At 38.9% G+C, this 22,788-nt stretch overlaps 4 protein-coding genes across 4 annotated transcripts; 1 reads left to right on the top strand and 3 right to left on the bottom strand.

Moving 5' to 3' along the window:
• Positions 1-5,574: 5,574 nt before the first annotated feature.
• On the bottom strand, positions 5,575-6,954 carry EAF02_010027 (uncharacterized protein; the record flags this gene model as incomplete). Its single annotated transcript, XM_038906075.1, has 1 exon — positions 5,575-6,954. One exon carries the CDS (start codon positions 6,952-6,954, stop codon positions 5,575-5,577), a length of 1,380 nt encoding a protein of 459 aa, XP_038754187.1.
• Positions 6,955-9,388: 2,434 nt separating this feature from the next.
• Positions 9,389-13,387, top strand: EAF02_010026 (uncharacterized protein; the record flags this gene model as incomplete). Its single annotated transcript, XM_038906074.1, has 1 exon — positions 9,389-13,387. The coding sequence occupies one exon, from the start codon at positions 9,389-9,391 to the stop codon at positions 13,385-13,387; it is 3,999 nt and encodes a 1,332-aa protein (XP_038754186.1).
• A 1,215-nt stretch (positions 13,388-14,602) lies between these two features.
• EAF02_010025 (uncharacterized protein) lies at positions 14,603-16,563 on the bottom strand. The gene is made up of 2 exons (XM_038906073.1): positions 16,280-16,563; positions 14,603-16,227 (listed from the first exon to the last, which is right to left on the bottom strand). The coding sequence occupies exons 1-2, from the start codon at positions 16,515-16,517 to the stop codon at positions 14,618-14,620; spliced, it is 1,848 nt and encodes a 615-aa protein (XP_038754185.1). The 5' UTR covers positions 16,518-16,563; the 3' UTR covers positions 14,603-14,617.
• A 1,079-nt stretch (positions 16,564-17,642) lies between these two features.
• Positions 17,643-20,342, bottom strand: EAF02_010024 (uncharacterized protein). The gene is made up of 3 exons (XM_038906072.1): positions 19,477-20,342; positions 18,680-19,405; positions 17,643-18,445 (listed from the first exon to the last, which is right to left on the bottom strand). The coding sequence occupies exons 1-3, from the start codon at positions 19,668-19,670 to the stop codon at positions 18,154-18,156; spliced, it is 1,212 nt and encodes a 403-aa protein (XP_038754184.1). The 5' UTR covers positions 19,671-20,342; the 3' UTR covers positions 17,643-18,153.
• Positions 20,343-22,788: the final 2,446 nt, after the last annotated feature.

Raw genomic sequence — 22,788 nt, 5'->3', positions numbered from 1 at the left:
GTAGTGAGACAATCAAAATAATTGATGCTTTTAGCACTTAAATGATTGAAATGAATTGAATTAATGAATCCAGATTGAATATTTTAAAGCTTTCAAACAATGAAAATTTATATCCAGATTGTATTCTATATTATTCTCTAGGTACAAAAATAGATTCAACACTCTTTATCCATTGACACCCATCTCCCACTCTGTAGCTCCATTGGTACCTATCTTCCTCTCATTTCCATCCAGATTAATAAGTGAAGGTGAACTATGCTCATTATCGCTTGTGCCCTCTTCCTCATCACTTGGCGTACTCATCCTTTGGTATTCCATCCTCGTCATCACTTGGCGTACTCATCTGCCTGGTGTTCCATCCTCGTTATCACTTGGCATACTCATCCCATTGGTGTTCCATCCTCCTCGTCATCGCTTGGTGTACTCATCTTCTTCATCCGCTTGGTGTTCCATCCTCCTCGTCATCGCTTGGTGTACTCATTCCTTGGTGTGCCTGTCTTCTCTCTTGGCATGTGGGTGAAGCCATCTAAAGATTCTTATCTACCCGTTGCCAAACAGAAACGCCCTAGAGCAGGGGTTAGGAAAAGTTTGTTGTTTCAAAGAAAGAAAGGGAAGAAATTTACCATCTGTCGATACAAATATATATTCCATATTATTAGGCAGGAGACTTATGAGGCGCTCCTTCCCCCCGCCCTCCCCCCCGCCTCCTTTCGCCCCCTTTGCCCTGTCACCTCCTTCGCCCTCTTTTGTCCGCTCCTTCGCCCCCCCTTCGGCCTGCAATCTCTTTCGCCCTCCCTCGCCCGCTCCTTCCTCCTGTCCTCCCCCCCCCCGCCTCTTTTCGCTCCATTTGCCCTGTCACCCCTTTCACCTTCCTTCGCCCGCGCTTTCGCCCCCCCGCCTCCCTCCCATATGATTTCGAATAGTATTATCATCCTGCTTGCTATACGGTTCTTGTTGAATGGTCTGATCCCTTGGATTGTAATCTCTGGTTTCGATCTCCGTTAGCAAATTTATTAATATATTTGACTCCGCAGAAGACTGTTTTCTGTCCAGTTTCTTACATGCATTCTCAAACTTTAACACCTCTATTCCATTTCGAATGAACTTCATTTCCATGAAAGCTTCTCGAATTATTCCCTTTGGATCGTATCTAGAATGATACCAGTTGTTGTTGATTTGATTCATAAATCGATTTTCGAATCGCCCCTTCCAGATCCTCCATCGTTTTCGCTCGAACCTGAAGTATCGCATCCAAGTCGCTCAAATCTGAAACGTCGCAGTCGAATATCCGTAATAGTGATTGAATACGTCTTCCGCAGAGAAGCAGACTCCTTCGAATCAAATAAAAATGCTATGGTTGGTGGATGTTGTGACTTGGTGTTGATTATTTGTATTGGGAAGCGTTATTTTTCCCAGTCTTTACCTCAGCCTTACCTCTAGAAAATATCTGAAATAGAAAAATATGTTCTTGTTTGGAGTGAAGTTTCGATTCCCAAATTTTTCATTTTGTAAAATCTCAAAATCTCGAAACCCCAAAATTTTGAGATTCGAAAAATTCCAAGTCCCAAAAACGTCAAAAACATCAAATTCAAAACCACCACTGAAATCACAACAACTTGAGATAAATTAATTCAAATTATACCTATCTATTCTTCATTACTCAATTAATCAACTGGACTAATAATTATTTCGTGGCCCGCTCGACTTTACGAATTAAAGGTCTTCTCAAACTCCCATTTTACCAATTTTCAATTCGGACAACAACAACGACAACACCATCAACGACCACAACAACCTGAAATAATCACCGGGCTTAGAGGTGAAACATACATTGAGTCTTCCTGCATCATTTGGTATATATATCTTTATTTCGCACATCATATTAAGAAAGTTGTCGAGGTTCTAACTCCAAAACAAACAAATTTCAAGGGAAAATCGCTCCGAATAATCAACAAGACCTTTAAAAGCAAATTTTCACAGGAGCAATCATAAATATATTGAATAAGAGTCTGCGACCCAAATTTGAGAAGGATTCGTCCATTGGTTGTGTTGGAATCTGGAATGAGAGAAAAATTTCCGAGAAAAATCTAGTAAATCGAACGAAACGTCAACAATAACGCTTTTGACTAATTTCTTTTTTGCAGACTCGATAAAAATATTAAAGAGACACCTTTCATCCAAGTTTCAAGAGATTCTATCCATTATTGGAGTTGTCATTGAGAAACGGAGAATGTGAGATGGTGGAAATTTGACGAAAATACAACAAAGGAGAGAGAATCTCGACGAAAAAACTATGCGATCGATATATTATACTTGGAATCCATAAACTTATAGATTCTGATCGAATTTCCAAAGTTTCCCAAAAATTCATACGGTGGTTGTGTTGAAATTCGTTTTGGGGGACTTGGACATATGAAAGGGGTTGGAACTTTGCCGAGTTATGAAGGGGAAATTTTTTGACGAGCCATGAAGGGGTCATTCCATAACAACATTCTTTACGTCCATCTACCACGTTAATCGACTTGACCAACAATGAATTAAATAATAAGGGTATAGTGGATAGGTATCTTGGAATGATAAAGCGAAAGCTCTTGGAGACTTGAGAAAAGAATGGCGAGGATTTCGAAGTTGGTGAAGAAAATGAGACGAAAGTATGTATTTTTTTTATACTGTATTGCTGTCCGGTTGATTATTTCTCATTCAATCATGATCATGAAGTAATATTTCTTCTTGACTCAAAGCTCTCATCACGGACTCTAATCAATTGTCCCCTCGGTTACCAGAAGTTCCCTGGTCATTCACAATTTGATGAATCTAGTCTGATTTGGGACAAGTCTTTCAGTTACTGTGAGGCTAATCCCTTTTCGATTAAGGCGTTTCGCATTTCGATAGCTCTAGCTTCTTAGTGCGTTCGCAAATTTGGTGGGCAATCCACTAGACTGTCCGCAGTTATTGAGGTGTGGAGTGGGGCCAATATTAGCTAATCTGCATAATAGGGGTGGTGGGGGCGAGAGCATGCTTAGGAACACAACGGCACATTGAGTATACTGAGATAAACGATAATCGAAGGATATTCAGAATGAAATACAAGCTTGGGTCGGGTTTACAAAGGATTAATGGTATTGATCAAGTGATATTAGAGAGAGGTAGTAAGGCGTTAAGGAAATACAGGCTTGCGGCATACGAACGATGATAACTGCAACCACGCGAGGTTCGGTAATGACTCGATGATCATTGGAAAGAAGAGAGGAAGAGGTTTAAGGGATAATGAGTCGACAGTGAGGAGACTGAGGAAGCAATAGATTGAAGTGGTTATCCAATCATGGAAAGTTAAGGGGTCGATTCGATGTCAAGAGGGACGAGCACTCGTACACCATTACCAGAAGGAATTGGTCGCGTAAGAAGATGGGAAATATACAAGCATGATCTGATTATGGATGGAAAGCTATGTGAAGTACTTTTATGTCTATCCAACTTTCATGTCAATTATAGGAGAGTCATAGTGTCGTGGGGAGTTCGAAAAAAGCACCTCGAATCACTTGAATCCAATGTCAATATTGAATGCAATTGAAGTCAATGAAGTTACCTTTGTCTTTCTTGCACATGTTCACTTCCCGGAAGCCCATCAGTTCATGTTTGCGTCATGTCTGTGTCATACTTGTGTCAATTTTTCTATTGATGTCCTTCTTCGTTTATGAAAACTTCCGTATTTTGAGTGCTAGTCACTTGAGAATAACATCTCTTTTTAACATCAAGGCTACCTATAACTTCAACACAGTCAATTGCATGGTCTAAACTACTCGTAAAGATAGTTATTATCAGTGTTGGCGCCAAAATCTTGACGATTTCAATTCCAAATAATCATTCTCAGGGTTCACCGGGAGTCATCTTCATCCGGAATTTTTGATTTTTTGATTTTATCTAGAAGTATGATATGAAAGGATGAAACCATTAGAAGTGAGAATGGTTCGTTTCTTTATTACTATATATATCAACGTTGAATGTATATCTACTCATCTCAAAATTCTCATGTTGGAAATTCTACAAAGATCATTCCCGGTGAGCCTTGAAAATGTTGAAAATTGGTATTTTCTACTTTGCATTATTGTCTTGATTTCATATAACTCTATATGTCCTTCCTACTACCTATTGTCATTCTACCATGACCTAATTCATCTTTTAGATATCTTGTGTTTTCGTCTCCCTTTCTTTTTTCTTCCGGAATCCGAATCATCTCCTCCAGCCGAAGACCTTTATTACTCTCCATTGATTACTTTGACGGGAAAATACTGGTAACTTACTGATAACATCAAGAAGAATATAAAATATAATACATCCAATACATGTTATGATTACTCTTTGATTTGTAAATGTTTTGATACTATTCAACTTCTTCACTTCTCCTTTCCCCCCTTTCATCAACCACCCCAACTCGCTTACGTATCAAGACATCTAACTGTTGTATCCGGATTGAAATCTCTTCTACACTTCCCTTTTCTAGCCTGCTATCATCTCCACTGTCTTCACAATCTTCACATCCATCACCTCCATCACCTCTACTACCCCCATCACCCCTACATACATTTCAAAAATTCTTAGTCTTTGAATATTTAAGTCAAGCAATGGAATAAGTTTCAATATCAAGTCAAGCAATTAACAACCTAATTGTTACACATGCAAGAAAGAACTTGTCAAAGTTTGAATTGGTCACTCAGCTGTTAATTGGATTGAGGTTACATTAATTCCGGCGTCAACGTGGGTATGTCTAAAAAGATACAAGAGTGCTCATAGCTTTTTTTCTGCTATGTCACTTGAATTCAAAACAATGTTGGAACTTTTATTGATGAAAAGAAAGACTTGATGATTTTACTAGAGAGATCTTCGATCTATTTCACTACGATCTCTAATACATTCCCCACTCTTCATTCACCTCTTATACATTTTCTATCCATCTCCCTATTCATCTTGGCATACAAACACATCCCTTTTTTTCTTTTCCGGAAAAGCAATTGATTTATTACCTCCTCAACTTCCATCATAAATGCCATCACTCAACCTCTCCACTCCCCTATCCATTGTCTATCACACATATCACCCTCATATGTCTCAAAGCTGTCCTTCCAAATAAACCCAGAAACCAAGAAACCCAAATCCTAAAACTTCTCCCAAGACCGGAACTCACAAATGAATCACCATCACTTCATTAACTTGATGTCATTCTGTAAGATTATCAATCATTCGGTATGGGAATGAAAATTTAGTAAGTATATATAAAATTAAATATGAATATAGATAATAATTAAATGGAATTGTAAAAGATTTGAAATGAATTGAATAAATTAAAGAGAGATAACATTTAGGATATCATGGGTAGTGAGTGAGGTGTAACGGGGCACGCATAGCGGAGTAAGTATGGCGGGTTGGTATGGCGGGGTAATTATGACGGGTAGGAGTTTTGAGGTTAATATAAACAGGTAAGACCGGGCTGAATAAATTGCAGGAAAACCGACGGGATGAACACAAAGGAAGTATTCCTTTACTCATAATTTTGCTATAATCTTTCTATTCAACTATCTAATCATCTAAATCATCTAAATCACCAGATTCAACCAAATCTAAAAGTACCAACATAGAATCCATCGTACTCAAATACTCATCCGTCGTTTTCTTGAATTTCTCTTTACTATCCGCCAAACTTTCTTTCAAATCTTGCAGTTGCTTCTTCGTATCAGTCATCTCTTCCAATTGTTCATCTTGTTTTTCTGCTGAAGTTTGAATTCTTTGATGAATCCTTGTTCCCTCCCGTAATTTCTTCATCTCCTTTCGAATATTTGGTGTGAACCAATTTGATTTTATTAAATCTTCTTTAACTAAAGTCCAATATTGTTCTTCATGCTTGTAAGAATTCGCAACACTCACACTAGCAACGAAATGAGAAAATCCTCCACCATGTGATGAATAAGCTTGAGCATACCTGGAACATAAAATTTCCCCAAATGTTCCATGACATGGTTCAATGCAATTAAAAATAACATATTGATGATTTTTATAAATACCACCTTCCGTTGCAAAGATAGCTTCAATCAAATTCATAATGTAATTGGAACTAACATGCTTTCTATGTTGATCCAAACGTTGAAGACTTGATGCAAATCCGACTTCGGAAATGGGACGAGATAATGGTTCATCCCATCGATTTTTGAATTTATCAAATTCAATCCTCTTACGAACAAGGGAAATCCACTCATTTATAACTTTATATTGAGTATTACCCTTGATATATCTTCTCTTTCCATCTGGTTCAGCCTTGTGAGTACCAATAATTTCATCAATCTTTTTGGAAATTCGATATGATGCTTGATCATTAGGGTTACCGAATCCCCTGATGTAAATGTCAGCGATATTCAAAACATGTTCCAATTTTGAGGGTGAGGGGGATACTCCAATTTCGTTGACCAAATAATGGATATAAATGAAAATCCTCTTTTCTTTCTTATGTCCTTCCATCATAGATGCCATATGTACTCTCATAGATATCATTAATGGATCCGAGTAAGCTTTTGGTAAATCTCCTTGTACAAGATGTTTCAACACATCAGGATGAATACATGCCGACATGAAAAGGAGTTCGAGTTTCATTACCTCAAGATTACCATCTTCTCTTCTTTTGTTGACCCATTTATCACAAGGTAAACCTTCTAAATCCAAAGCAGCATCCACCAATTCTCTCAAACCTTTTGAATGTGCTTCGATGAGTCGATCGGAATAAGCATCAAGTATCATTCCAGGATTTTCGGCATACTCTCCACCATCAACATCAACCATTTGTATATTCCCATCTGGTCCTAATTCGTCTATAGCTTCTTTTTCAATGGCGGCAAGTTCGTCTCCAGTTTTTTCAAGTATGGAATTGATTATATTTTTGAATGCTTTTTCGTCGAATTTGTCGACCATCTCTTCAAAGTCATCGTCGAATTTTGAATATTAAAGACGGTATCTAGTTTCCCTCAGTTGCTCTGCCGGTTGAATTTCCGTATCGATATCCATGGGATCGGGAGAATACAAAGGTTCGGATTGTAAAGGAGAAAATCTTACTTTTGAATGCTCCGCAGATGGACCAATTGCCGGTAAAGACCTTGATTGATTCGAGGATGAAATTGGACTCTCCGCGGATTGTCCAAGGGAAGAGGGGTAGGATGTTGGTATCCTTCTCGCAGGTTGTCTAGATGTAGATGGAGATTCCAGATGCCCAGTTTTCGAAGTGAGATCTCTCACAGATTGTTCGATTGGTCCTGAAGATCCTGAGACTAATCGTCTTGTAAATCTGGAAGGGACAGAAAAGCCACCAGATAACCCGACATTACCTTGTTGGGCTGCAGCCAATCTCCTTGAAGATTGGGAAGATTCTGGCAATAATGGTGGAGGCAGTAAAGTATATGCATTACCATTATTCGGACGAGAAGTATTAGCCAGTGAAGGATTACTCACATTTGAATCATTCCCACCTGAAATGGGAGAATTTTCACTTCTTGATGCGGGTGAAAATGATGTAGGCATTGAAGTATACTTTGGATGACTACCACCAGTAATTGGAGAGTTACCTGTATTATTCCCACCCGATATGGAAGAATTCCCACTTCTCGATTTCTTCTCAATCGATCTTGACTTACTTGGTGTATCTTCAAATGCTCTCTTTGGAGTTGATACTGATCTCTCATCTTTTGAATTCCAAATATGCCCCAACTCACCATACTTCTGTTTCCAGTCCTCACCATACAAGGCTTCCCATTTCCCAACCATTTCTCCATACCTATTCTTCATAAATTCTTCATCAAAGTAATAGATTTCATTCTTATCTTTAGAATCTTCCCAAAATTGGACTTCATATAGAAATGATCCATCTTCTCTATTCCATTTATCATGAATCTTCCAAAGTTGGAAGACTGCCTTGCGGTTTTCATCAACTGATGGTTCCTTGGGCTCTTTTGGGTTAAAGATCATAAGATAACTCATGATATAAAAACTATTATTCGGGCTTATTAGGCAACCGATTTTTTGCTCAAAAGAGAGCGGGAGGTAAAATGAGCTCTTGAAAAGATCTTTTACAGTTAAACTACAAGACTTTCGTCAAGTAGCAAGTAACTGTAATAAGAGGTCTTATCAAAAGAGGATGTATGTAGTATACTTTTGAATGATAAATAGAATTTGAAAAAGTTGTTGTCTGGTGAATGTATACTTGAGGTTGTCGGATATTGATTGATTGATTGATTTCATTTACGTCCACGTTCAGTCTAAGACTATATAGGACGGCTAGGCCTCTAGAGGCTCTAGCAGGTAACTTTTTATTCTACAAAGATGGATATATTCGATTTAGGGAAGTGAAAACAAATGTTGGGGACCAGTGCCCACTTATTATACGCATTGCATATAATAAGGGTTGTCGGATATTCAAGATGGGACGATCTACCTGCTACCTCTCCAGCTCAACCTCGCTAACTTAGTAGACTACCTAGTAGTCATGAAAAGAATGTTCACCGCCTAGACAATAAAATATACTCACTGACTGAAGATAGAAAAAGTAAACTGCCTATGATTAGATAGAATACCTTAGCCTTGTATGTTTACCACGTGACTCGCCTCAAACTTTCCGCACAATATATCAAAACAAATCTCAGATCTTTCGCGATCTTCTTTCTTCTTCTTCTTTGAACGACTCGATCTTAATTATAAATTACCCCCAATTTCTATCATAATGCTTCAAATCATGAAGGCCTCCTTGCTGGGATCAAATCAATCAATTGAAATTAAAATCCGAATACATCAAATGCGCCAAAATTCGATATTTGCCGTTGCTTGGAGACTTTGACCTCATATGCCAATGTCGCACACGCAGTTGACTGCAGACATCAATACCTCAACAGCAAGGCGACAATTAACTCATTTCGATACCGCACATCACTGCGATATTCAATTCCCGATCTCAGCTTGAAGGCCAACAACAATTTACTAGAATTTTTGCTAACGTCTTTTCTCTTTCACAGTACCAAATATTTACCAATAGTATCTATTGGTAGAACTAGCATACCTTGGCGCGGAACCCATTGCTTCCTAGAGAGCGTGGGCCCTATAATTATCGACCTTACCCTTTTTTAAACTTTCCTTTCGGTGCAATTCACCAGTCGACGAAAGTCTTCTGGTCTTGCCCGTTGGAACTTTTATAAAAGTTTCATCTCCCTTTTTTAATTCGATTATTATTCCTTTCAAAGCAGATTGCCAGTCGACGAAAGTCTTCTGGTATTGCTTGATTGGAATTTTTTTCGAATTTCTTCACCCCCGCTCTCTTTTGAGCAAAAAGTCGGTCGCTTAACAAGCCCGAATAATAAATACAATGGCATCTAATGCTACCACTCCTGCCGCAGGTCAAACTGCTGGTAATGGAGCACCTGCCGCATCTGCCACACCACCTACCGGACCACCTACTGCACCACCTACCGAGCCTCCTGCCGGACCACCTGCCGAGCCACCTGCCGGACTACCTGCTCCTGCTCCTCCTCCAGCAGTAGAAGTCGATATTGGTATAAATCAACAACCAGTAATCGAACAAACCAGAAAGCGCAAACAGGAAGGTTTCGAAGACACTCGTCCAAAGCGATTAGGAATGCCCAAAGATGATGCTAGTCCAGAAGAGCGTGCTTTGGCTGAGTTCAGGATCATTAAAAGTGATCTTGGGAATTGGTACGTTAGAAATCGAGGACGTGATTACCCAGGTCCAAAGACTCTTGCTGGTAAGATTAATGGAAGCAGATCTGCCATCCTAATTCTCAAGGAAATTGGGAGAGGTGCTACCGAAATGCTTAATGTTAGAGTCAAGTTTGATATGTTCAGTCAAGCACCAAGATTGAGAATATTCGCTGGTGAATATCACTTCTCTTTACATAGTCACAATTTTGCTGCTATGACTGCAACCAATCAAATCTGGAAGCAAAAGGTCCATCTAATTACTGAAGCGAGTGATGAGGCTAAGAATGCCAGCAGGGCAGAAATTGCGAAGATTCTAGCGACAGATTTCCAAAGTCCTTGTCAAAGAGATGTTGATCGATTGATCGAATTCGCCCAACACAATAGAGAACCGCTACTCGAATTCTTTGGATTTAATTTAGGTGGACCATTTTATTGGGATGCGAAACCAGAATCAGCCGTCGATCTCGCAGTAATGGAAGTGTTCATGAGTAAACTCAGCCATGGTAGATTCCACGCAACATTGGTGCGCTCTCTTAACCCCGTCGCTAGAGCCTCTTTTGAATACCATGACGCTCATTGGAAATCTCAAATGGAAGCCAGCATCAGACATGGTACTTATCCTTTCTATAGGAAGGTCATTGGAGATACAGCTGGAGAAGTATTCAAGGACTGGGAGAAGGACCCCAACATCACGCTTATGCATCAAAGATGGATGAGACATCCACATTTCGCAGAAGAATTGAAGAGTTATGCATCCCATGCAGCACGAAGATCTTTCGGTTCACCAAGAGATATGCAAATCGGCTTGAGTCTTGGTGTCATTTTTGAAGGCATGTGGGAGAAATACAACATCAGCCGTTACTTCAGTCCTGAGTTTACACACCAAAGTACAGTCAAGAGCAAAAAAGGACCTTTCATACAATTACACGTAACTGTTGAAAAGGATGAGAACTTTGCCATGCCTGATGTCGCTCCAGGTACTCACATGAAGTTTACCGTTGTACCTCTGCCTATTGATCCAGAAGCACCAAAGGAACCAGTAGCCGATCCTGGATTTATCATGGTTAAGGGTATGAAGCAAAAGAGAAAGGCGATGCCACCTGGTGGTTGGATGCCTGCAACTGAGGTAGTTAAAGCTCGTGTCCTATCAGTCGACACTCAGATGGACTTCGTACTTGGATTTCAAATCGTCAACGCAGACTACCAAAAAGCATTCAGCAACAATGCTAATTTGGAGATTTGTATCGAGATGGATAGAAATACGATCCCCGCCAATCGCATGTTAATGGCTATTGCAAAACTTTGCGGTCCACCCAGGGCAGTAAACGAATTCAGGCAACGAGCGTTTCTCATGGGTCATGGTGTCGAGAATGTAGGTTCCTCTATTTATACTGAATTCAAGGATCAGATGACCAAGCAACAGAGAGGTGCTTTCGACTATTTGTGCAAATCAATGGACATGAACAAGCAACAATTGCGTGCATGGGAGTTGATGTTTTACAGCAACTGTCACACCAGCCTTCTTCAAGGTCCACCAGGAACTGGAAAGACAAAGACTGTTGCTGGTCAAGGTTTAGGACTTGCATTATGTGGAGTGAAGACTCTCATTACTGCTCCTTCGAACACAGCCGCAAGAGAAGTAATGATCAAGCTTCTGGATATGTTGGCCACTATCCGTGAAAAGTTCCCTCAAGTTGATGAATGGTTTGACATTGTTTATCTTCCAACTCGCGGTACCACCATATCCGATTTGAAGGAAGCTGACATTGACTGGGATTCTCTAGCCTATGATATCGTTGTAGAAGGAGAGAGTCAAACTGGTCAAGCCGGTCTTGATAAGAACGCTCTCTGGAAACACGTGGTTAAGTCTTTTGAAGAGGATGCCGAGAACAAAGATGACGCGGGGAAACAACAGGTTGCCAAGCAATGGTTGATTACACTCAAGCAGTTCAAGAACTGTATACCCATCACTTCAAAGGAGAAGAAGAAGTTCTTCTTGAGAGCCGAGAGCAAGACGCAGGAGATCTTTACTTCCTTGACTTCCAAGGTGAAGATTGTGATTTGCACTTGCAATACTGCACATCTCCTTCAAGGATACGGTTACAAGCCACAAGCCTGCCTCACGGATGAAGCTGCATTTGGTGCTGAACCAGAAGTCTTGATTCCAGCCGCACTCTGCGCTTCCAAGAATCAATACTCTGGTGATCACAAGCAATTGCACCCAGTCGTTAAATCTGCCGGTCACAATGAGTTCTCAAACCAGTTGGGTTTGTCGTTGTTTGAGAGATTCTTCAATCACCACAGCGCTCACTTGGTGAGATTCAACATGAATTATCGCATGTGCAAGAGAATCGCAAACTTCCCTGGTATTGCGACGTATGGATTCTTGGCCTCTCATGCTAGCACCATGGTGGAAAGCGACACATTGAAGTATTACAATCAATGGTGGAACTCGGATAATGCTGAACCATACAGAGCTGCGCGTCGTAAGCCTGAATTTGGTGGACCCAAGGACGATAATGCTCAACGCTTGTTCATCAATGTGAGAGATGGTAAATCTGCACCAAGGGAAGGCGGAAAATCCAAGAGAAATTTCGCAAACATCAACGCCGTCTGCGATTTCACCATGAACTTGTTCAGACATGAACCCACTGTTGATGTCACCAAGATTGATCTCGATAAAATCACAGTCTTAATACTATATAAGGAAGAATTGCACGAGATCTCTAGACAACTCATGATGAGATTAAAGGCCGAGTATCCTAAGATTGAAAGATTCCCTCGATTCCGTACCATCGATAGTACGCAAGGTGGTGAGAACGAAGTCGTCTTGCTTGCAGTGACTCCTGCCGATCAGTACAATGGTGGACTTATTGGATTCTTAAGTGAATGGAATCGAATGAACGTCGCCTTGACCCGTGGTAAGAGTGTCATGGTTATTTTCGGAAACTTGGATCTCTGGCGTTCGCAATTGGTTGTCATCACTCAGACTTTGAGGGCTAAGAACTTTGCGCTCATGATTATGGATCTCCTGGATCTTGGTGATGTCATTGATGTCGATGGTGATAATTGGCTTCCAAAGACATTTGCTCAATTGAGGAATGGTCGTCCAGCTTGGACCATGGAAATTGAAAAGACTCGTAAGGAGGATTCGCAATTAACTCCTCTGGCCAAATCGCTCTTATCTATGCACCAGGATCCAGCGGTTAAGACCGGGTATGAGCAGAAACTTCTTGCCGAATTGGTCGCATTGAGAAAGGTAGCAAGCGACTTCGAGAAATTGGAGGAAGCTGGCGTTGAGTATAATTTGCCTTCTTTTGGACCAGCTGAACAGATTGTCGATGGAGTTCAAGAAGAAGTAGATGAAGAAGATAGTGAGGGGATCGCCTTGCGAAACTTGTTCCCGGGAGCTTCGATGAAAGACAAGGCAGAGAAGAAGGATGCTGACGGAGATGAGGCCATGAAGGATGACAATGGAATCTCTTTGATAGATAAAGCCTCAGCTACAATTGCATCTGAAATCTCTAAGGAGGCTACAGATCGTGAAAATGCTGCCAAGGAATCATCTGGGGACGATACTGCAATGTCCACAGATGAAAATATCGACGAGGCGGTGAATGCTATTTTGGAAGACCTTGCTTCGTAATTTGGTAGCTTTGATAGTTTTGGAGTTGGTGGAGTTATTTCTTTCGTAATTAGATATTAATAAATACCTTTTTTTTTCCCTCGATTAATTGTCTTGAATGATACATGAAGTGATGTGTGAGGTTAGAATTGATGACACGATTATCATTGAAGTTTGGTTTGAGATAAAAAATATATATTAGTAATCAATACCAGAATCCTAAGGCACATGTACCCACTCAGACATGGATCATCATGAATGACATAACAGTGACGCCGTGATTCTTGAAAGTATTTCAAAGGGATCGATAAATTGAATAAATCTTTTCTATGTTCCTCACACTTCAGATGATCTGGTAGATGAATCAAAACTCACAACTGTATATAATTAAATATCAGGGTCTCGGATGTGGACAGTACGTCGGATGGGAACAGGACACACTGAGGTTCAACTGAAACGAAGGAACTTTACAAAAGAAGACTCCGAGATCATTCTGGGGGTTTGTATTTTTCCTATCTACTTCATTGCATGTTCAAGATAACTTAAACAGCCCTTGAAGCTCATTATCATTATCAATGAAATTGTATGAATAACTATATTCATTACCGACACTTGTCGTATCCATCTATGTTGTAAATCTTGGATGAAAGAAACCGAATCAGCCTCAAAATTGACAAAATTCGGATTTTCCTCTTCAATTCTATCTATGAACACCAATGGAAGACTTTCCGAAAGTACATAAAAATAAACCTTTCCTTGACCCAACCATTTCATTCCAATTGGTAGTTTATAAATAATTCCGAATCATTCAAGCCGAAACCTAACATTTTTCATCATCCCATCGACTCTCTTGTGATGGATTTTATTTCAGAATCCCCAACCCGTCAGCACATTCGTAGAACCAAGTCTTCTCGAATTTAAATGCAACTTTATTATTAGATACAAACCTGCTATCCCATTTACGCCCGTTCATATTCGGGGTATCGTTCTCTCCTATAATACATATCCACATATCCGTATGTCTATCATGAAACGCCTTTTGGTAATTCATCCACACCATCTAGTAATAAATGAAACTTCAACTCTCTCATCCACACCATAGTAACAAATTCAACCCAAGTCTCCATCTCAGATAATTCAACCCAACTCTTCATCAAACATTCGACCCCAACTCTCCATCAAATAATCAACCCAACTCTTCATCAAACATTCGACCCCAACTCTCCATCAAATAATCAACCCAACTCTTCATCAAACATTATACCCATTACCAGTTCCAACACCATCTAAATCCATAAATTGATCAATATCTGGTATGACAACACTTGGTTGTGAAATTGTTGATTCAGGAAAAATATTATCAGTTGGAGGACCATCTAAACCTCTACCAACTTGATAATTATCTGGAACGGATTTTCCTAATGTTGTTCTTCTATTCTTTTGTCTCTTTCCAGTTCCTCCAATAGTATCACCTCTTCCATTCATCCATAAACTAGCATCACTAGTTTCACCTCTTCCAATACCAAGTTGATAAGCTTCCATACCTCTCAAAACTGGTAATAAAAGTCGAGTTTCATACCAACGTCCTTTAATATCAGCTAATCCTCGACGAGCTGCTGGTTCAAGTAATTGCCATTCATACCAAGTACGTTTCTTAGCATTATCTGCTACTTCATTTCGAAATCTTAAATCAGAAACCATTCGAGGAGGTAAATCTGGTGTTGGCCATTGTGATCGATTATTATAAGGCATTGGCATTTCGACAAATTTGTAAATATCCCCCACAAATGTTACAACAGTCAAAAGTGGATTGGTTTGTACTGTACGTTCAATGAGTTTTTGAATGACGAGAACCACAATTGATTCCCCATCAACACGTAAACGAACTGGTTCACCAACCCAAATCTTTTCGGCTCCGAGAAACATTCCATTGTAATGAATTTCTCCAGGAGATACAATAGCTTTTTCAAGTCTATCAAATAGAGAATAACTTCCATCAATAACTTTTGCGGCCAAGATACTACCATCAACTTGGTAATCACCTCCACCATATTCACCTCGAACAATACGATCCCAAGGTACTTCATCGTAAGGAATGTTGTTGATTGAACTGATTGTCGTTTGAGGTACACTCCATGCAAGCCAAGGTCTAATTGATTCTTGATCCTTGATTTGAGCAGGTGAATGTGAAAGTGGATGTGAAAGTGGTTGAACCAAATATTCCGCTTGAAAATGTTCATATCTTCTCTTTGATACAACTGCGAGACCCCAAGCATGTCCTCTATTAAACCAAACCAATTCTCCTGTACGATAAATGAGTCCAGTATCGGGTGTACTATCGAGTTTTTGTTCTTGTGATCGAATTATTGAAGTTGGTTGAGGTGATGATTTTGATGATCCAGAAGCTACGGATCCAGGAGTTGTAGATCCGGAAGAAATGACTTTTTGAGGTATGCTAACAATTGGCATGCTATCCTTCTTGATTTCCTTCTTTGGAGCTGGTATGCTGACGACCGGAGTTGTTTTGTTTATTTCCTTTTTCAATATTGCGCCATTATCTGCTTCTTCTTGTGATTCATCCTCTCCAAATGGTGAACAAACTTTACATGAACAATTCCTTGGGTCGCCATCTGGATCCGTACTTAACCAAAGTACATGGGGGAAAAAATCTGCCGGACTTCGATATCTCTTCTTTCGACCTTGTGGATGTCCATATAAATATGTATCTTGTCGTTCGTAAACTCCGGCTGTGTGTCGACCCTTTTCCTTTTTCATCTCTGCCTCCAATTTATTCTTATTATATTTGAGGTGTTCCCATAAAACATATCCTTCAGGTAGATCTTTAAGTACGTAATTCCTATCTGCAATGAAGTTAGTGGATGATGATGAAAGTTTGGGAATGCCATATATTACCAGAATGTTCTTTGCCTCCTAAATAATGCATCAACATGCCACCAATCTTTCTTCTCCAATCTATAGCTTTTGGTTCATCATAATCGAGTTTCTTGTAAAAATCAACAATTCCTTCGGCATCTTCTTTATCATTCAATTGAGCTGGTGTTGGTTGATTTAATTCTTTGATTCCTGTCTTTGTAATGACTTCTAATTGACCATCTGATCTACAGATAGTAATAGGATGAAATGGTGCCATGATGGCAATTGTATGTGGTAGAAACAATTAATTGTTGATGATATGATGGTAACCTTGGATCATTGAGATAAAAAGTTGTGGGGTTGAGCTAGGTTCTAGTTTGAGTGAATCTACATTTACCTAGGTAATTATTACTAAGAGGTTACTTATCCAGTGATGGTCGGATTAACTTGTTTCCGACTACCGAAAAAAAATAATTCCCCCTTTATTTTGTTTGCTTCCAAAGTTTCACCACATACGCATTGTGTAAAGACGTTGAATATATCTTCAGATTTTTGATGTAGAACTTTAAGAGTTGTTATTTGAGTGGGTTGTTTCCTAAGCTATGTCTATTCTACCTCAAGAATTTACCCAAGTAAAGTTCCCTTTCATGTATTTTTGTTCTCATAAATTCGAGTATCTTTTTGGGTAACTAGCGGGGATGTTGATTGTGATGTAGACAAGGTGAATGTAGACCTTGTTCTCAAACAAAAGAAAATTAATCTCACAATGTTACTATCAAGATAATATATCTTTCCCATCTAACTTTCACTCTCAACCTTCCATTACTTGGTATGTACCTTTGATCTTATCATCATCTTGGCTCTCTACCACTTCATTTTGCTTCTTATACTACAAGAAAGACCCTCCCTTTGATAATACTTAGTCTCTGATTAACGTTGCGCCTTTAATCAATACTTTTGCCTTTTACCGGAACTTTATCGATCACGGAAAGAGCGCGAATTTTGCCGTCAATTATGGACAATCCAGGAACCCCGCCACAGGGTGATATCCCATCTCGCAGTAAGTATGATCTTTTATGCTTGTTATTCCACAGATCTAATGCATTCCAAGGCATGCATGGATCAAATCACTCTCTTCCCTTGTCATGTTTCCGTGGCGTTTCCCCCACACTCTTCTTCTCATTACCCCTCCTTTAATTCTTGTACGGTACCTCTAGACAAACTTATATCATCATATAGTATCGAACGTATGTATTTATGCATTCTAACATCTACTCCATTCCTATACACTCTCTCATCTGGTCCCCTAATCTTCATTTCCTATCTCCTTTCTCCATCTCGCACTTAGCCCCCTCTCCCACCCGATCGATAGATCCTCCACCCCACACACCCTTCCACACACCCCCTCCACACAACCCAAAAATCTCAAAACATACAAAAAGGTATCAATCAATCCTCCCAAACCAAAACAAATAAAAAAAAGAAACAAATTCCAAACTCAAACTTAAACTCAAAAATGTTAATGCGCATGCATGTATCCTATCCATACCTACACAATCAACGCTCGCTAATTCATCACCTTATAATTTTTTGTAATTCTTTCGAAAAGAATGATTTTTCAACATCTTCTCCCATCAATCCCCTTCTTTCATTCATCTTTCCTATGCTGTGCAATGCAATGCAAAAAAATGCAGAATCCGAACAATGCAAAAATGTAAATGCGTAAATGCTGTGAAAAATGTAAGAAGTTCCGATGTATGTTTTCTTTGCCCATTTATCCGTCCATGTATCCGTCTTTTTCCTTCTCTTTCCTTTTCTTTTTGGTCATTTTCCCCTTTTTCGATCATGCTCCTCGCTTCCCACTCTCCACTCTCCACTCTCCACTCCCCACATTCATCGATACCCCAAACCCATCAAACAACCACATTCACAGTCATCGGTCGTCTAATACTCAATCCCCTCAATTTCTCCTCCACTCTTCTCAACACCTCCGGATCAGGCTCCGGTACCACTTTCCGCGGAATAGCTATCATACACATATCACATCTAACATGCTTACACCTTGTACATTCTTGCATGTTAATTTTTGGATCCGAGGAGGAATGATGAGGGAAAGTTTTATCGCATTTATGACATGCGAATTTTTTATTTATGGAGGATGGTTGATCACCAGGGTAACCATCGGGGTATTTCTTTTTCTTGGATCTATTAGAATGAATTTGTTAGTTTGTGAGTTTTAGGTTAAGGAGGGAATCAATTTTCTTTTCGAGCGAAGCGAGCTATGGGGGTTTGGGGGCTTGCCCCATAAATAATACAATGAAATGAAATGAAATGACGCTCCGCTGGCCCTCCGGGGGCCACTGCCGTGGAGGCAGAATATTTTCCTCGACTACGAGATTGAGATAGAGAAATAAAAGTAAAGGGAGAAAAGAAACTTACGGATTTCGAGGACAATCAGCACAACGAGTATGAGAACAAGTTGTACAAATTTTATTTCCAGCCGTGAAAAGAGTTGAACATTCATGACAAGTTCTTCTAACTCTTTGAGTAGGTTTTTTTCTGATCAAAGGTTGACCACCAACTTTTTGACTTGGTAAAGTCATGATTAATTTCTCAGGTTTTTTCCAATCTCTATCAACTTCGACTTTTGTTGGTCCAGTATTTGCCACTGTAGTTTTTCCTTTATCCTTTTTCTTTAAAGGATATCTAGGACATTTTGTACATCTTGGATGTTCGCAATTGGTACAAATTTTATTGGCACCATATGTTGTATCACATTTATGACAAGTTCTATGAATTCTCATTCGAATAGGTTTTTCGATTCTCCAAACATCTTTTTCTCCCGTAAGAGATTGCCATTCATGAGGTTCGATTTGTAATTGAAAACGTTCAGCTAATTTTCGAGCTCTTTCAGCATTAATTTCTGCTCGAGAAACTTTTGTTGGTTGAGATTGAGGTTGAGATTGAGGTTGGGATTGAGATTTAGATTTTGATTGTTGTTGTTTTGTTGTGTTAGAAGTAGCAGTTTTGGTAGTGGTGTCAATAATTTGTTTCGTTTCGACGACAGTGGGAATGGAGATGGGTATTTCCTTGGATGGTTCTGACTTTGGAGTTGGTGTTTGTATTGGTTTTGATTTGGATGTTTGATCAGTGGATTTGGGGATACTAAAAAATTTATAAATGATTAATAAATATAAACTTCAACAATGATATATATGAAAATATTCATTGCTTACCTTGGTCCTCCTGGTGCAGTTGAAGTTGAAGACTTTCCAACAAATGATAATCTTTTTGATCCATCACTTCTTTTTAAAACTGTCTTCATTCGTCCTAAAACTCGACTTAATCCTTTCTTTTTATCATCATTTGATGTTGTAGGTATTGTAGATATTGCCGGTGCTCTCGCTGCTCCTTGCGCTGAAGAACTCATTGTTGCGGGGTCTTATTTTTAAGATATATTCCGTAATCTGTAATTTGTAGTCCGTAGTCCGTAGTTCGTCTGTAGTCTGTAGTTCGTCGTCTGTACGTAGTCTGTAGTTAATGTCGATCTGTCGAAATTGATTCTTGGATTTATTGAAATTAATTCATCAAGGATTGAACTGATGAAATTGATTGAATCAATATTGAGGAATGTATGTCGAAGAAAATCCCCAGAAACCCCAAAAACCCAACACTCGAAAGTAAAATTCGAAACCCTTAAATATCAAATTCGAGATTCCATCAATCACTTATACTTTTTTCCCTCCTCTCTCATCAAAAGTGGCGTATTAATCTCCTTATAGAATAAAATAAAATCCCCCTTCGATTCTTTGGGTGTGAAGTGTCACTACGATTAAACTTCAATCGATCGTCTGCCTCGTGCGTTTCGGAACCAATGTACCGGTATGCAGGGAAAATATTGGAGACCAAAAAAAATGACGATAATGATATGTTGTGTCTTCCCAAAACTATTATGTAAAAGGAATTGAAAGGTTGTATCGAATGATTAGTGTGGTAATCAATTGTCTTGAATAATTGTATGACAAAAAAGATATATCAGGATGAAATGTTTGAGGTGATGGTTGGTGATAGTTGGTGATAGTTGGTGATAGTTGGTGGTAATAAGTTGTAAGGAGTAAGAATCGTAATAAGTGTATGAGGTGATGTAGTAATGTTGTGTATGTGTATCTTGACTATGTATATTATCAAGACGACTGACCTCTTTTATCAAAAGTTCAGCTGTATGTAGGTAGATATCGGTTGAAGAAAAAGAGGAGAGAAAAGGGAGATGGATGGGATGATTGGAAATTAGCGAGCCAGCGAGGCAGCGTGCCAGATAGACGGGACAAGAGAGAACCAAAAAGTAAAATAATGTGGGGGCTTGATAGTTCCCGAATAATCAAAATGCTTGGTATTTTTGATGGCTTGTCGTTGGTGGAGAATGGTGGAATTGCTTGAATTTTGTTTGGATACCGTGGGTATTGTTAAATGTATGTAATGTATCGATCGAGTTGGTTCCGAATGGATGGGATGGTAAATAAGGTGATGATGAGTAGAATGAATATTAGAAGTAATGAGATGATATATAATGATATGTGATAGATGCGATAGATACAATAGATACGATAGATGCGATAGATGCAATAGATGATAAGATGAGGTAAATGAGTTGAAATTTCGAATGATTTAAAAAGGTTGAAATCAAAACTATGGCGAGGTTGATTTCAAAAATGTGAATGTGACTGTGATTGTAAAAGTAGGTAGTCTAAGTTCTTGAACCTTTCCTTGCTGACATACCCTCCTTGTACAACTCGAAAGAAAAAAAAGGTATTCGAGGGTTCACGAGTGATGTGTGAGTACTCGTATTTCGATTCGGGTGATGGTGGTCTTGAATTTGGATTTGAATGATTTATAACAAAGTTATACAATTAACTACCCTTAAACTCCACTTCTCATAAGATTGTAATTCTGACACGTATCGAAGATTTGAAAGGAGGAGGAGTATTTTGAGTTTTGAGGGAAAAAGAGTTGATAATGTACTTATGATTACTTTAGGTCTGGTTTGAAGTTTTTGTTGATATGCAACAATGAGGTGTAAAGTAAAATCATTCGATCTAGTTATTCGATGAGGATTTTTTCTAACAAAAAAAAAGGGTTCTGTTTTAGAAGAGGGGGGGGGGTTAGGATTGATTTGAAGGATGATTTAGAAGAATAATAATATTTCATTATTCAAGGGTTCCAGGCCAAAAAAGGTTTATGTCCGTAACTATCTATGTACGATTGAACTTATTAGAGGGATAACCTCAAAACATGTTACGTTATACTAGGGTATATTTTCACCATTCGTAGGGTTGGAAAACTTTAATCTATCCCTATTGTCCAATGTCAACTTGAAATATCTCCTCCTTTTCCCTCACCCACTCACCATGTAAGGTAGATTTGAAGGATGTAGAGGAATGACTACAGGAGCTCGAGAGGAGTAACCTCACTATTGGAACCTCTAGATGAATGTGTGGTCAAATTGTACAATTTTGGTATGTCCGTACTCCTCTATGGATCAAAATACTAGGATACTTTTGTTAATTATTCGTAAAATCTGATTTAGTTTCTTAAGAGGTTATTAAGTATCAAACGGAATGGAACATTCGGATTTCTAGGAGTCCTTCGACTTCCCGAATCTTCATTGAATATCAAATCTACAACGGTAAACAGATACCGAATAGAGTCAAATAACCATCAAAAAAGTAAAGAATTAATAAAAATCTATATTCATCACTACCGGTATCTTTAAATCTTTAGATACCTCGGTAGGAGTAGATTTCATATGTTAATGATAGATGATATCTACTATCTAAAGAGTCGAGTTCGGTGATAGGTGATATTCACCAGGGTATTTTAATCAATGAATGATATTTTTGTTATGGGTCAAACTCGGTCGAGACTCGAGAACCATGAAGATCTTTAGATATATATGATGATTGGATAGAATATTCTTGGTTTGTTAATAGCCGTATCTTCCGGTTTTTTTTGATATCTGATCAAATTGACTAAATACATAGTCAGTAGTATAGTTATGATAATCAAGATTAAATACATTCGGTTATTCCCCCCTTCATTGATCGCGAAAATTTTAAGACAAGACAGTCAAAATGTTTAATAATCCAAACTCCCCCAAGGATATCATCAAATTATTCTTCTCAATTTGTATCTGAATTCGTATCTTAACAATCGAATCTCAATTCGTATCTTCAACAATTGAATCACTAATTATAAAATCATCAACGCGTTCGGCAAATCTTAACATCGGAGCACTATTACTCAATTCATGTGAAAGGTAGGGTAACTTTTTGATACCCGTTTTCTACCTATCGACCGCGCGGAACCACCAAGTAGGTAAGTCAAGGATAAATAGGTAGAATGATACTATTCGGAATTTAGTTAAACAATTCTACACCTACTGACCCACGAATTGAATATCCTAGTCAATGGGTGGTGTGGAGTGAAAGGAAGATATGTGATGATTTGGGAAATTGATGATTTACGCGTCGACCATCGACGACAAGGACGGA

Source organism: Botrytis sinoallii (assembly GCF_014898435.1).
Source record: "Botrytis sinoallii strain Bc 23 chromosome Unknown BSIN_023, whole genome shotgun sequence".
Taxonomy (NCBI): domain Eukaryota; kingdom Fungi; phylum Ascomycota; class Leotiomycetes; order Helotiales; family Sclerotiniaceae; genus Botrytis; species Botrytis sinoallii.
Note: the sequence above shows the minus strand (reverse complement) of the source record. Positions and strands in the feature narration are given on the sequence as shown.

Coding starts and splice junctions, on each gene's coding strand:
- EAF02_010025 (XM_038906073.1), bottom strand. CDS start 16,517: ATGGCACCATTTCATCCTATTACTATCTGTAGATCAGATGGTCAATTA. Junction 16,228..16,279: donor AGGAGGCAAAGAACATTCTG/GTAATATATGGC, acceptor ACTTCATTGCAG/ATAGGAATTACGTACTTAAA.
- EAF02_010024 (XM_038906072.1), bottom strand. CDS start 19,670: ATGAGTTCTTCAGCGCAAGGAGCAGCGAGAGCACCGGCAATATCTACA. Junction 19,406..19,476: donor ACTGCACCAGGAGGACCAAG/GTAAGCAATGAA, acceptor TAAATTTTTTAG/TATCCCCAAATCCACTGATC. Junction 18,446..18,679: donor GCTGATTGTCCTCGAAATCC/GTAAGTTTCTTT, acceptor TCATTCTAATAG/ATCCAAGAAAAAGAAATACC.